The sequence below is a fragment of the Sporothrix schenckii genome, assembly GCF_000961545.1.
Source record: "Sporothrix schenckii 1099-18 chromosome Unknown Cont49, whole genome shotgun sequence".
Classification (NCBI taxonomy): domain Eukaryota; kingdom Fungi; phylum Ascomycota; class Sordariomycetes; order Ophiostomatales; family Ophiostomataceae; genus Sporothrix; species Sporothrix schenckii.
Genome location: NW_015971150.1, coordinates 447,771 through 461,967, shown reverse-complemented (window position 1 = coordinate 461,967; position 14,197 = coordinate 447,771). Strand labels below are relative to the sequence as shown.

At 56.4% G+C, this 14,197-nt stretch overlaps 6 protein-coding genes across 6 annotated transcripts; 4 read left to right on the top strand and 2 right to left on the bottom strand.

Moving 5' to 3' along the window:
- Positions 1 to 501: 501 nt before the first annotated feature.
- SPSK_00581 (NADH:ubiquinone oxidoreductase 21.3kD subunit 21.3b) lies at positions 502 to 1,337 on the top strand (the record flags this gene model as incomplete). Its single annotated transcript, XM_016727547.1, has 4 exons — positions 502 to 694; positions 773 to 892; positions 964 to 1,164; positions 1,237 to 1,337. 4 exons carry the CDS (start codon positions 502 to 504, stop codon positions 1,335 to 1,337), a joined length of 615 nt encoding a protein of 204 aa, XP_016582700.1.
- A 696-nt stretch (positions 1,338 to 2,033) lies between these two features.
- Positions 2,034 to 4,941, bottom strand: SPSK_00411 (DNA mismatch repair protein MSH2; the record flags this gene model as incomplete). Its single annotated transcript, XM_016727380.1, has 2 exons — positions 2,034 to 4,829; positions 4,918 to 4,941. The coding sequence occupies 2 exons, from the start codon at positions 4,939 to 4,941 to the stop codon at positions 2,034 to 2,036; spliced, it is 2,820 nt and encodes a 939-aa protein (XP_016582699.1).
- Positions 4,942 to 5,346: 405 nt separating this feature from the next.
- SPSK_00529 (tRNA (guanine-N(1)-)-methyltransferase TRM10) lies at positions 5,347 to 6,723 on the top strand (the record flags this gene model as incomplete). The annotated part of the gene is made up of 1 exon (XM_016727496.1): positions 5,347 to 6,723. The coding sequence occupies one exon, from the start codon at positions 5,347 to 5,349 to the stop codon at positions 6,721 to 6,723; it is 1,377 nt and encodes a 458-aa protein (XP_016582698.1).
- Positions 6,724 to 7,019: 296 nt separating this feature from the next.
- Positions 7,020 to 8,210, top strand: SPSK_00548 (glycoside hydrolase family 93; the record flags this gene model as incomplete). Its single annotated transcript, XM_016727514.1, has 2 exons — positions 7,020 to 7,549; positions 7,613 to 8,210. The coding sequence occupies 2 exons, from the start codon at positions 7,020 to 7,022 to the stop codon at positions 8,208 to 8,210; spliced, it is 1,128 nt and encodes a 375-aa protein (XP_016582697.1).
- A 217-nt stretch (positions 8,211 to 8,427) lies between these two features.
- SPSK_00481 (DNA primase small subunit) lies at positions 8,428 to 10,275 on the bottom strand (the record flags this gene model as incomplete). Its single annotated transcript, XM_016727449.1, has 2 exons — positions 8,428 to 9,535; positions 9,614 to 10,275. 2 exons carry the CDS (start codon positions 10,273 to 10,275, stop codon positions 8,428 to 8,430), a joined length of 1,770 nt encoding a protein of 589 aa, XP_016582696.1.
- Positions 10,276 to 11,156: 881 nt separating this feature from the next.
- SPSK_00419 (glycoside hydrolase family 5) lies at positions 11,157 to 13,864 on the top strand (the record flags this gene model as incomplete). The annotated part of the gene is made up of 2 exons (XM_016727388.1): positions 11,157 to 11,540; positions 11,612 to 13,864. The coding sequence occupies 2 exons, from the start codon at positions 11,157 to 11,159 to the stop codon at positions 13,862 to 13,864; spliced, it is 2,637 nt and encodes an 878-aa protein (XP_016582695.1).
- Positions 13,865 to 14,197: the final 333 nt, after the last annotated feature.

Genomic DNA, 14,197 nt, shown 5'->3' with positions numbered 1-14,197 from the left:
ATACACTGCCGTATGTTGGAAAAGAGATGCAGGACTGAAGCAAACGAAGGGATGTTGAGTAGCTGCCTGTTTAGTTCAATCGTCGTTGTTGGCTGGATGCACCTTCCGTGAAACTGCAATGCCGAAATTGGGCAAGAGCTGACGCAGCCTTGCTCTCACAGCTCGCTTTACCGCCTGTAGGCTGTCGCGCTTGCCTATGGGGACTACTGAGGTCGCCCGGGTCAAGCTAAATTCCCGTTACAGGGGTGCAATAAAGTTATGAGTAATCATATCACGTGTAGATATATTGCCTGTCACCTTCTGACCAATCAGCAGCCCCACAAATCATCTGGGCCCAAAACCAGACAACCGAAGTTTCCCACTGGTGATATTTCTCTCCCCCTCCGTTTCTAAAGCGAGCTTCTTTCTCTCCATCCAATCCGCCTTCCCACATCCGCCACCCCTACAAAACACGCATCTAGATCCGAGCTGCAGTGGAGCAGGCTCAGACACACCGAAAGAATGACGTCCGGCCACGGCGACGGCGACCGTGACGTTTACCGCCCGCAGGACGCCCTGTACGCTGGCGTCAAGGGCACTGCGGTGGTGGGTGGTGCCGGGCTGTTCCTGTCTGCGATCCAGAACTCGCTGCAGAAGCGCAATGTCGGTGCTTGGGGTGTTTTCACACGCACGGGTGGTGTTGTAGCGTCGTTTGGTATGTCAGGGCGTTGTTTCCGGCTCAATGAGCGTTTCTTAGGGGGACACCTTTTTAGCTAACAAATTCTCTCCGCAGCTGCGGTCGGTGGTGTTTTCGAGTTTTCGCGGACCGCTATGGCCAACTTGCGCCAAAAGAATGATGCTTACAACACAGCCGTGAGCGGTTTCCTGGCCGGTTCCGTGTTCGGCTTGTCTAGTAAGCCCCCTTTCGACATCTCTGCCACGGCCTCGATTTGTCGTCTCTCATTTTCTAACTGACTTTTGTAGCTGGCAGGATGCCACGGATAATTGGCATGGGCGCGCTCACGGCCGTTGTCCTCGGTGTATTTGACTTTACGGGTGGCAAGCTGACTGGCTGGGCCAAGGAAACGGATGAGGACCGCTTCGAGCGGAAAGAGTACCTGCGCAAGAACCGGAGGCGGCCCGGCGAGGAGACGATCGCACAGCTCGGTGACGGTCGCGGTGGCAGTAAGTTCCGCGGTACAGATAAAGAAAGGAACGGCCGATCAGCGTGGAATTACATGCTGACCTGATTGACAGTGATCCACTCGCCCAACTACGACGAGCTGCGTGCCGAGCGCCTGAAGGAGAAATATGGCTACGAGATCAAAACGGTCTCAGCTGACCCGAACGCTGCATAAACGAAGGTGAAGCGGACGAACGAGACCCGAATGAAGATGGGCCGGTGTATAGCCGTAAACCGGCGTGTTTACGGCTACACGCCGGCTAACGACCATGGCGATTCCCCAACAATCATGCACCACACAATTGATACAATCTTTCTGTGGTTTTATTTGTACATATGCAGTCCAGTGCAATGCATACGACTGATCGGCAGAGAGCAGCACGACGGTGTGCCGTGCCTTTTGTGTTGGTATGTTCACCCTGTTTCTTTCCATCGTTCGTCTTGACAACCGTCGAACACCACCCCCGAGCCAGGTTACTATGATGATATCTTAGCTTCAGAGGCTGTTTATGAACTTGTCCCTGGACAATTGTGATTATACTATTCCTAAATTACATTGTTCTTCCCTGATGTACACCTGCCCACTCTTCCTTTCTGGCACACTGTTTCTTGACCATACTTTTCCGTTCTTTTGCTGACTCTGTTGTGGCGTTGGCAGTGTCATCCATGAAATAAACAGTAAAATAAGAACCTATTTTTTTTTTTTTGAATTATGTCCTATTTTTGTCCCACGTAGAGAAAACAGTGTAATTATGTTTGTACAATCTGAAAGCCAGAAAAACGGAAGAAATTTGATACCATCCCATCATTATATGTCGCTCTTTGGAACAGAAAAGGAAATAAACACCGTCGTACGGTTCACGAAGCCCTTTTACAAAGCCTTGATCGACTGGAAAAAGGGGTTTGCCAGCAGCTTCTCGTCGGCTGCGACGAGCTCTCGAAGTTTGGCCACCATCTCTTCCTTGCTTGGGGCGCTGCTGCCGTCGCCGCCACTCGCCCGGACCTGCTCCTTCCACTGAACCAGCAGGTCCTTCAGCAGCGCGCTGCCTTGCTCGACGTCCTCTTTACTGTAGTGCGTACCCAGCAGCGAAGCCTCGTCGTGCTTGGTCGTAAAGTCCTCAAGCTCGTCGGCCTTACGCTTGGCCATGCGCACAACTTTGTCGGGGAAGCGTACCAGCTCGGCCACGTGGATGCCGAAGCTTTGGTCACAGACGCCGGGCTCAACTTTGTAGAGCAGTGTGACCTCGCGCTTCTCGTTTTCCTTATGCTTTCCTTCGCCCTGTGTCCCGCTAATATGGGCAGTGACGTGCAGGTTTGTTACTTGCGGGTACTTGTCGGCGAGCGCAGTAAGCTCGTGGAAGTGCGTGGCAAACAGGGCAAAGCAGCCAATCTCGCGCACGATGTGTTCCGAAATGGCCCAGGCCAAGCCGAAACCGTCGTACGTCGACGTACCGCGGCCTAGCTCGTCGATGATGATGAGCGATTCGGCGGTGGCCGACTTGAGAATATTGGCCGTCTCAAGCATCTCAGCCATGAACGTCGACACACCCTTGAGTTGCGAATCGCTGGCGCCGACACGTGCAAGCACCGAGTCAAATAGAGTCAGCTCGGCCTCGGCACAGGGCACGAAGCAGCCGATCTGGGCCATGAGAGCAATAACGCCGATCTGGCGAATGTATGTCGATTTGCCGCCCATGTTGGGTCCAGTAATGATCAAGAACGACGAGTCGCCGCGGTCGAGTGTCACATCGTTGGTGATAAATTGCACGTCGTCTTGCATCTCGAGACAGGGATGACGCGCTTCGCGCAGTACAGTACGACCCTCGCCGCGCGGGTGGATCGTTGGGCGCACATAGGCAATGGGGGCGTGCACGGCGCAGTGGGCCAACGACACGATCACGTCGAGGTGGCCCAACACAGCAGCCAGACGCTCGAGCACAGGGCTGTACGAGGCGGCAACGCCGACGACCTCGTTCACGAGGCTGCTTTGTGTACGGTTGTAGTTGTGTGACAGCTGGTCAAACTCGCGGCGCAGAGTCTGCAGCTGCTTCGTGGTAAAGTAGACGCCGTTCTTCTGCGTCGAGCACTCCTGGTAGTGCGAGTTGTTGCGGATGCAGCCGGCCTCGGTGCGTGTCAAACGCATGCACCAACCGTGTACCTTGTGGTTCTCCAAAAATATCTTCTTGTCGCGTTCCTGGCTGAGGTCGCGGGCAGCCTCGGCGAAAGCGCGGTCCATATCCAGGCGCAGACGATCGAGCTTCTTGCGGATGATACGCAGGCTGTCGTCGAACTCGGGCTTGATGATGAACTCGTGGTTGTCGAGTGCGTCCAGGTCCACCGTTGTCTCGACCATCTCCTGCAGCTTTGAGAGGCTATCGCAGAGCGTACGGAGCTTCGTCGTGTAGGAAGCGTCGAGTGGTACACGGTAGGCTTCGTCCATGACGCCCTCGAGGGTGCCGAGGAAGCCGGGCAGGCGGATGACGACTTGGTAAGCACGGACGACATCCTCCAGCGTCGCTTTGCCTCGCTGGAAACGTTTTGCGAGGCGGTAGAGGTCGGGCACAGCGCGCAGGTGTTCCTCCTGCATGGTCTGGCGCAGCTCGGTGTCGGTGACAAAGGCCTCGACCAGCTGCTGGCGCGTCTCAATCTCCTCCTTGTTCATCAGCGGCTGTTTGAGCCACTGTGCCAATAAACGGCCACCTAATGGTGTTTTGCAGTGGTTGAGCAGGCCAAACAGGCTCATGGTCTTGGAGCCGTCGCGTGGGCCCGGCATCAGGTTGAGGGCTTTGACGGCCGAGGCGTCGAGCTTCATGAACTGCGACAGGTCGTGCTGGTACAGTTGGTACTGTCCGAAATTGGACGGGTCGTGCAGCACGCCCAGATACCGGACCAACGCCGCAGCAGAGCCTAGGGCCAGCTTGAGCTCGGACTGCGGGAGCACCATAGACGCCCGCTCGTCCTTGAGCAGACGGGCCAGGTCCTGCTCAATGTCCTTGGTGGCGAACTCAGCCAGCGACCGCTCGGCAATGGCGATGCCACAGTTATCGATGACCTGCCTCAACTTGGCCAGCTCTGGGTCACGGCCGGCTTTGCTGCCATCTTTGTCGGGGCGATCAGCCTGCACGATACACTCGCGGACACCGAGCTGGATTAGCAGGGCCTCAAAATTGGAGTACAGGTCGTTGTCGAGGAACTCGCTGACGCCCAGCTCGCGCACGGTGGCGTCAGCAAAGCAGACACCGACAGTGCGGGCCTCGTTAGCGCGGGCAGACAGCTTGACGGCCAGGATCATAGGCGCGTTGTCGAACTGGCCCAAGTCGTCCTCGACGTCCTGCAGGTTGCCCGGCGAAGCTTGCTTGACGATTTTCCAGTTCATGCGGCCGCCGGAACTGGCGTAGATCTCGACGCGCTTGCCAAGCTTAAACAGCGCCTCACGCAGGAACTGCCGAAAGACGGTAACGGTCATAGTTACAGAGGGCAGGCCGGTGTGGTCGTTGCGGCCGAGCTGACGCACGACGGAGGTCGTCTTGTAGACTGTGCGGGCAATGAAGTTGGCATTGTCGCCATGGGCAGTGTACCAGTCACCACGGTCGAAGATGCGGATGGTGTCGTCGTCGATAACCGGGAGGGACTTGAAGTAGCGAATAAAGCCATGCTCGTCATCAACCTGGTGGTGGTGATTAGCACGGGCAGCGAAGAGGTGGCGAAGAAAAGAAGGAAAAGCAGTAGAGAAGCTGATGAATGACGAGTAGTACCTTGAGCTCCGGCCGGGAAGACATTGTGGCGGATGGAATGTGCCTGCGTGCAGAAACGAAACGGCCCACGACACCGCTGGGACTATGAAAGGTAATCGGTTCTGCTAGCACGATGCTGGGCTGGAGATGCAGTGCAGCGTAGTGGAGGTGACGATACAGGTAGATTGGATTTGCCAGGAGACGCGTCAAGAAATCCCATTAACGCGTTGGCCACGCTGAACGTGGAGGGGCGCTAGCACCAACCGGGAAGGGACCAGTGTGCTAGGATCCGGCAGGCAGGTGCGTCGTGCGACCAAGTTGGCAAGGCTTCAAGCAGTTGGATAGCCCCACTTTGCATCTCGAAAAAAAAAGAAAGAAAGGCAGACGACTCCAATTGACTTAGCAAAAGTTACTTCACATCACCAAACCACAATAGATTGTACAGACGACATGGACATCAAAGAGCCACCAGCACCGGGGCTTTTCCCAAGCGAAGGTGGCCCAGTTCAGGCCACGGCGTTGCAATTGGCCTCGGAAAACGGCGACGCACAGCTTCCTGGTCAAAATAACATGGTCGATGCATCGAGACTAACCGAGCTCGCGAGCGCAGGTGACACCGAGAATGGAGGCGAGGACGGCACTGGACCTGCGGCTGAGGGTGCTCGAACAGCATTGGCAGCCTCCGGAGCACCAGGCACAGAGACCCCGGGCACATTACTATCGAAGAACGCACAAAAGAAACTCAAGCGGCAACAAAAGTGGGAGGATATGCGAGACGACCGTAAGCGGCGGCGGAAGGAAAAGCGGGTAATCAAGGCGGAAAAGAAGAAGGCGGCCAAGGCAGCGGGCGGTGAGGGCGCAGACGGATGTGCTGCTGCACCTGCGACAGCCGCGCCCAAAGAGCACACACTGGTACCTGTCAGTCTCATCTTTGACTGTGCCTTTGAGTCCTACATGCGCGAGACGGAACAGATCTCGCTGTCGAGCCAGATCACACGCTCGTACGCGGCAAATCGCACGGCGGCGCGGTGTGCGCGAATTTACGTGAGCTCCTGGGGCGGCAAGCTACAGACGCGCTACGAGACGCTGCTGGCAAACCAGCACAAGCGATGGAACCATGTGCACTTTCTCGCTGACGACTTTGTCGCGGCTGCAAAGCAGGCTGACATGGACATGCGTGGGGAGAACGGAGGGACGGTCGTGGACGTTCTCGAAGCCAAGGAAGGAGACGAAGCGCTGAAGCGCGATGATGAGAGAGGCGAGAAAGAGGCAGGCAAGACGGCCGAGGAAAAGGAAGCGGACGAGGAGATCACTCCGTCGGACGGCCCCTCTGTCGTCTACCTCACATCTGACTCTCCCTACACGCTGACCCGGCTTGAGCCAAACACGAGCTACGTTATCGGCGGCATCGTCGACAAAAACCGCGAAAAGGGCCTCTGCTACAAACGCGCCAGGGAACATGGCGTCCGTACGGCCAAGTTGCCCATCGGCGACTACATGGTCATGGCCAGCCGAAAGGTGCTGACAACGAACCACGTTGTGGAGATCATGCTCAGTTGGCTGGAGACAGGCGACTGGGCAACAGCATTCTCCAACGTGATTCCGAAGCGCAAGGGCGGTCATTTGAAGGGTGAAAAAGGAGACACCAGCGAGAAGAGCGCGGAAGAGGGCGATGCAGGGGCCGAAGAGGAGCAAGGAGAAGATGGCAACGATGAGGAGGCCGAGGAAGGCGAGGCGAAGGAGGCCGATGACAGTGAAATGGGCATGCAGGACAACAGCGCGGCTGCAGAGCCACAAGCTACGGAGGCCACAGAGAGCGTCGCATAGAACGGAGTACCTGGATATCTAACGTACATTATACAGCACAGCACATATAAGACGAGTTTACGTCGCCACGTGACAACAATTCAAGAGGCATTTGGGACAAAATGCGGAGACGGGATATCACTGCTATATATCCGCCACAGAAGCCCTCTTGGTTGGTCGTTCGTCATCACGGCTAAAGAGGCCCTTCTATGGGCATTTATATTGATGATGAAAGACACCACCTGCGTTTGCATTTTCACATCCAAGCTGGATGCCAATCCGCTGGCAAACACTGTTGACGATACCAAACTGTCAGGATGACTCCAATAGCATCTCTTCTGTTATCAGCGGCTGGCGTCGCTGTCCTGGCAGCAGCCGCTTCGTCGCCCGTTACCACATTTGCCAACAAGGTCATCTTCACGCCACCGAGCACGTATACCGACCCTCGTGTGCTTTATCCACGTACAGTCGAATTGCGTGACGGCACCCTGCTGGCTACTTGGGAGAACTACTCGCCGGAGCCGCCGGCCGTCCACTTCCCCATCTACCAGTCCGTCGACAACGGTAGCAGTTGGTCCGAGATCTCGCATGTCACCGACCAGACGAATGGCTGGGGACTGCGATACCAGCCGTTTCTGTACGAGCTGCCGGCCGACGTTGGCCATTTCAAGGCCGGCACGGTTTTGTGCGTCGGGAACAGCATCCCAACGGACTTGAGCCGCACGCAGATTGATGTCTATGCAAGCACTGACCACGGCCATACGTGGACGTTTGTGAGCCACGTTGCCGCCGGGGGCAAGGCACATCCGGACAATGGGCAGACGCCAGTTTGGGAGCCGTTCCTCATGTAAAGAAGCGTGAATATAAAGTACCACAGTCGCATTTGTTCGATCAACTGACATCTTCACAGATACTACCGGTCCCAGATTATCCTCTACTACTCCGACCAGCGTGACCCCAAGCACGGCCAAAAGCTCGTGCACCAGACGTCGACGGACCTGCTCACGTGGGACACCACTGTCGACGATGTCGCGTACGCCGACTACAAATTGCGCCCGGGCATGTCGACCGTTGTGTTGCTGCCAAACAATCAGTACTTGCTGACGTACGAATACGGCGGCGCTCCGGGCGGCTTTCCGGTGTACTATCGTATAGCAGCCGATCCTCGAGCGTTTTCTGCGGCCAAAGAGCACCCTCTTGTTGTGGGCAGCACGCGGCCGACCAGCTCGCCGTATGCGACTTGGACTCCGTACGGCGGCATCAACGGCACCATCCTTGTCAGCGCCTACAGCCATTCTCAGGTCTTCAGCAATAGTGCACTCGGCGACAAGACCAAGTGGGAGATGCACAATGTCGCACAGCCCGCGGCATACACACGCACGCTGCGGGTGCTGCAGAACGATTCGGCAAAGGTTCTGATCATGGGTGCCGGGAAGCTACCTCCGAGCTCGACAAATGTCGTGGGCTTGAGTATCGTGGACCTAGGAAGAGTGTTAGGCCGGAAATAAATACCAAGTTGGGGTATGACACAAGAAATAAAAGCTGAAGGAGGAAACAAAAAGCATTCTTTTCAACTGAACAATGTATGGTCGCCGTGCCTTGTTTCCACAGAAGAAAGCCCAAAATCATTACATGACACTCGTAGTGCGAAACATGAGAAATAAACCAACGAAACAATGCCTTTCATAAACAAAGCCCTCAAGACGGAGGGGGGGATTCAATCAATCAAAATTCCATGCTCGTCGCCCCATCCCGCTCCCGCTTGACCCTAACGACGTCCTTCTCGTCCCGCATCAGTGCCAGCACAAATGAGCGGAACTGCTCAATGTACGGCCGCAAACTGGTCTTCTCCCAGTCTTGCAGCTTCTTCTCGTCACCATTGTTACCTTGTGACGGCTCCTCGTCGCTTCCGCTGGCACCGGTACCGTTCTGCTGGTACGAATCGATCTCCTGCAGCAGTTGCTGCACTGTCGGAACCCCAAGCGGGTCAAACTCCTCCAACCGGTCCACGTCGATCGGCACGCACACCCGTCCTGTGCCGGGGTGCACAACGAACGGACTCTTGAGCAAATGGTTGAGCTTCTTACTGACGTTGACATCCAGCCGGGGATACGTGTACTCGAGCACAATGTCCTGCTTGTTCTCCAGCAGCTGTTTCATGTCCAGCCCCTTGACGCTGCCCGTCTTGGCTACAGCGTCAATGTCGGCCCATTTAGCCGTTGACGACCGACCCGGTGACGAATCCCACTTCCGCCGCAACGCGTCCGCCAAGTTGCGGTCTGACAGCAGACCTAGCAGCTTCTCCGCGTTCTCCGCCGTAGCCCAAGGGTCCTGGTCGCGCAGCACGTCTTCCTGGAAGTGCGTGCGCAGCACATTAAGACTTCGCGACAGGTGCGGGTGCAGTGGCCGGCGTACATTGACACGCTTGCCACCCTGGCTGCCGCCGCGCAGCACTTCCAGGTAGCCAACAATGGCGCGGCGCCTCTGGTCGTCGAGTGTGCGTGCCCGCTTGTCGCAGACCCAAGCGTGCGCACCACGACGACCGGAATAGATCCACACAATGTGCTGGAATCCGAAGTCGTCGCGCAGCGCCACGTCAATGACACGCACCGCCATGGTAATGAACTGCCAGCAGCGGATGCATATTGTGGTCTTGTCGCAGCATGTCCGGATGTCGTCGTAGTCTGTCAAATCGATATCAAAGCACAGCTCCTTGGCAAGAGGCTTGAACGCCGATGCGTTGCTAAGCGCCTTGCGGTCCACTGGGTTGGTAGTGTAAACAGGTCCAATTTCGAAACGCGAGGGCAAGAGGCGGAGGACGTCCTTGCGAAGACTGCAAAGTCGCAGTTAGCCAGCGTTCAGTTCAGATTCTTGCCTTTCTTTGGTCCATCTTGTAGCGGATTTCACGTACAGGTCAGACGTCGGGAACGCCTGGTAACGGAGATACGCGTCGTTCTGAAGCGTAAACGCAAACTCGCGGTGGGCAAAATCGTTGGTCGGCGTCGGGCTGTGGTTGAGCCACTGGAAGAGGTATCGCCAGGGGAACAGGCGCTGGTAGAAGCTACGCATAACCTCTGGGTCAGACGCACGGAGAGACAATAGGTCCGATGTCGTCGCGAGCGCATCTTCGGCGGATTTGCCAGAGAACTCGTCGTCGTCCATGTCGTCAAACATATCTTCCAGGTTGACAGGCACCATGTCTGTGATGAGAGCTGCCTTCTCTGACTCCTCTGTCTTTACCACGGCTGCTGCTGGTGCGTCTTCTGTCTTGATCGCAGTGGTCGCCGCAAGAACGCCCTCTGCCGGGCCATCCTCCGTCTTGATCGCCACGGCAGCAGCTGGCACGGCACTCTCCTCGGTCATCTCCACGTCGATGTCGTCGTCGTCGTCGTCATCGCCAGCAACCCAGGGCGGACTTGAGGCCTGCTCGACCTTAACGGGCACGGCCTCATCGCCTACATTGGCATTGGCTGTTGGTGGCGACTCGGCCTCGATTGTGTTGGGGGAGGCGTTCTCGGCCATGGCAGCGTCGTCCTGAGTAGGAGAGGGTGGATCTGATACTGCGTGCGGCATTGCGAACGTGTTACAAGGCTCTTCTTGTGAAAGACTGAGTGGTGTGCAGTACGTCGTAGCTGATAGTCAAATCGGAGTTCAGTCTGGATTTTAGAATGGCAAGGCTTGGGAATAAACCAGCGCAGAAGACGCACATTGTTCCTTCCTGCTGCTTGGTGGCCATGTATTTACTAAATTTAGGGAAAGACGCGTCGACGCGTTAAGCCGTTTCGCCCCGCCAGCCAATTTGAACGAATCGCGCTGCGCTCCTTCCCAAAGTTGGGGTTCCCACACTGTCAACTACTGCCCTGCTCTCATCGGTAGGGCTTTCCTCGTCAACGACTGCAACCACCGGAAAATCCTCGGCAGCTGTTCCCAAAATGGAAGCAGCGATCTTGGCGAGCCGTTGCCACACCCTTCCGTACTAGTGCGATAAAAGTGTCATTAGCATGGGGAGGTACGTCTCTACGTAATTACATCTACTCTTCCGTACTTTGGACCATCATCATCCTCGGGTGCCCCGACGTTTATCCGCCGTCTTTGTGCCAATCGGTATCATCGCATTTCTCTTCCTGGTCACAACATATTGGAATACAGTTTTGGCTACTGCCAGGAATAGCAACACATGAATACAAATTGTCCGTCGCAGCGTCATTATATACGTCCCCCAACCTCCTCGACTGTCCACTGCCTCAAGCATCTCGACGTCCTCTTTCGTTTCGATTACCACTGTTGTCGCCGATGAACAGCCATACGCCTCGACGTTTTTTACTGATCCCCCAAAACCTTACACCAGAGACTCGTTCCATAGCTCCCAAATTGTTGAAAGCCCGGCATCTTTATCCGGCCACCGCTGCTCTTCGCTTTACGCCGACTCTTTTACTCTCCGTTCGTGTCCAACCATGGCGCCAATCCGCCTCATCATCGAGGATGGCGTCTTCAAAGACTCCGTCGGACGGCAGCTTGTGTTGCGGGGGATCAACGTCGCTGGCGACGCCAAGCTGCCGAGCGCCCCTGCGATGCCGTCACATATCGCCAAGGACTTCTTCGAAGGCGACAAGGTCACCTTTCACAAGCGGCCCTTCCCCAAGGAAGACGCACATCTGCACTTTTCGCGGTTAAAAAAGATGGGATACAACACGATACGCTATGTGTTCACCTGGGAGGCGATCGAGGCAGCTGGCCCAGGCAAGTACGACGAGGAGTGGATTCAGCACACAGTCGACATCTTGCGCATCGCAAAGGAGTACGGGTTTTACGTCTTCATGGACCCTCACCAGGACGTGGTATGTTGTGCCTTGCTGGGAAGTCTGGTCTGTTGCTGTTTGCTTGTTGCTTCCATATCTAACGAAATCAGTGGTCCCGTTTCACAGGCGGTTCTGGGGCGCCGATGTGGACGTTGTACGCCTGTGGCCTCAACCCAGAAAAATTTGGCGTCACCGAGGCCGCCATTGTGCAGAACACGTACGAAGATGTCGACAACTTCCCCAAGATGATATGGTCGACAAATTACTTCCGTCTAGCCGCCGCAACCATGTTCACGCTCTTCTTTGCTGGCCGCGACTTTGCGCCCAAGTGCATCATCGACGGCCAAAACATCCAGGACTACTTGCAGGGCCACTTCTTAGCGGCAATTGGCCATCTCGCCAAGCGCATTAAAGAGGCCGGCGACCTGGAGAATGATGTTGTCTTTGGCTGGGAGAGCCTCAACGAACCCAGCAAGGGCATGATTGGCTACCAGGACATCAGCGTCATCCCCAAGGAACAGGCCTTGAAAAAGGGCACGTCGCCGACCATCTTCCAAGCCATGCTTACTGGAATGGGTCGGTCGGTGGAGGTCGACGTGTGGGAAATGGGCGGTCTTGGCCCCGTCAAATCTGGCCGCAAGCTGGTCGACCCAGGTGGCGAGAAGGCCTGGCTGCCGGCCGACTACGACGACAGCCGCTACGGCTGGAAACGTGACCCTGGTTGGAAGCTTGGCGAATGTATCTGGGCACAGCACGGGGTGTGGGACGCGTCTTCGGAGAACGACGTTCTGCTGCGCAAGAACTATTTTGCGAAGAATCCACGCACAGGCGAAACGATCGACTACCCATGCTTCTCCGACTCGTACTTTATGGACTACTTCCGCGCCAACCGCGACATCGTACGCAAATACCACCCAGATGCCGTCATGCTGCTCCAGGGCCCCACAATGGAGCTGCCGCCGAATATCAAGGGCACAAAAGACGACGACGAACGCATGGTCTACGCGCCGCACTTTTACGACGGCATCACCCTCATGACGAAGAAGTGGAATCGCACATGGAATGTGGACGTGCTTGGCGTGCTGCGCGGTCGGTACTGGCACCCGGCTTTTGCCATCCGTGTCGGCGAGTCAGCCATCCGCAACTGCTTCCGCGACCAGCTGGCGGCCATGCGCCAAGAAGGCCTGGATCGCGTTGGCGACCATCCGTGCATCCTGACCGAATTTGGTATTCCCTATGATATGGACGACAAGCACGCCTACAAAACAGGTGACTACTCCAGTCAGTCGGCCGCCATGGATGCCAATCACTATGGCGTGGAGGGGGCGCTCATGGAGGGCTACACGCTGTGGGTGTACATGACGGAAAACGACCACCTGCGGGGTGACCAGTGGAACGGCGAAGATCTCTCGATTGTGTCACAAGATGACTCTCTGCTGCCCGTATCGCACCGGCCCAAGACGATTCCCGATCGCGCAACAGCGCCGGCTCTGCGGCGCTTGGTGACGTCATCCTCCATCGGGGCCGGCGAGGCGCCGACGTCGTCGGCGAACTTGTCAACAGCGTCGACGGACGTGCCAAACCAGGGCCAGCCGAGACGAAGTGATGTCGACCAGGACGACATGGTCAACCCGGGCAACATCAAGCGGGTGCTGACACAGCCGTCCATCTCATCGCGGCCGCCCAGCACCAATGGCAACGCCAGCAACAACGGCAACAACGGTACCACCGCCAATGATGGAAACACCAACACCGCGGGCTCGTCGAACTCGAGTCCCGAGCTTAGCAATGCGCCAGGATTTCGTGCTGCGGAGGCATACGTGCGCCCTGCACCGATTGCGACAAGCGGTGAGATTGCCGAGTACGGGTTCAACTTGCGGCAAGCCGAGTTTAATCTGAAGGTGTATGGATTGTCAGACGAGAAGCGGCTGGCAGCGGCCAAGAAGGAAGCGGCAACTTTGGCTGCAGACACCCCCGAGGGGGAAGAGGCCCGTCGCGAACGCTCTCTTGTCGGCGCCGACCTCATCAGCCTTAATTTAGCGCCTGACGGCGAGGCAGCTGGAGGTGACGACGGCAACGGCGGACTCTTGCCTCTGCCGACTGTTGTGTGGTTGCCCGAGTACCACTTCCCAGAGGACAGCATTGACGTCGAGGTCAGCGCCGGCCGCTGGGAGATCTCGTGGGACGCGGAGGAGACGGCGACGCTGCAGCGGCTGCGCTGGTGGCACCCACCCGGCACGCAAACACTCAAGATCAAGGGGCGCGTGCGCAAGTACAACGATGTCGAAGGGGCGACCGGTAGAGAGGACGGATACTACGACCAGCTCAGCAACTGGCTGGAGGGGGGCTGTAGTGTTATGTAAGGGAGCAGCCAAGTGCTTTCCGTCGCTTGTCCGGTGTGCGATGTTTTGTGTGTCCCCCGTTTATGTTCGATTCCATCACCGCATTTTGCTGTCTTGTATACTTGGCGGTCAAGAACCCGTAACGAGTTGTATATGTTATGACCTTATTTTGCTTGTGCTATTCCTTCCCAGCCATGTACGTCGTAATTGCAGCCTTAACAACATGACCACCGAATTTTATCATACCGTACCTTTCTGGATAAAATACAAACGTACCTTCGCGCACCAGAGAACACACTTCACCAAACAACACCATAATTCGACGACGCTTCGACACCTCTTCGGCTTTAATGC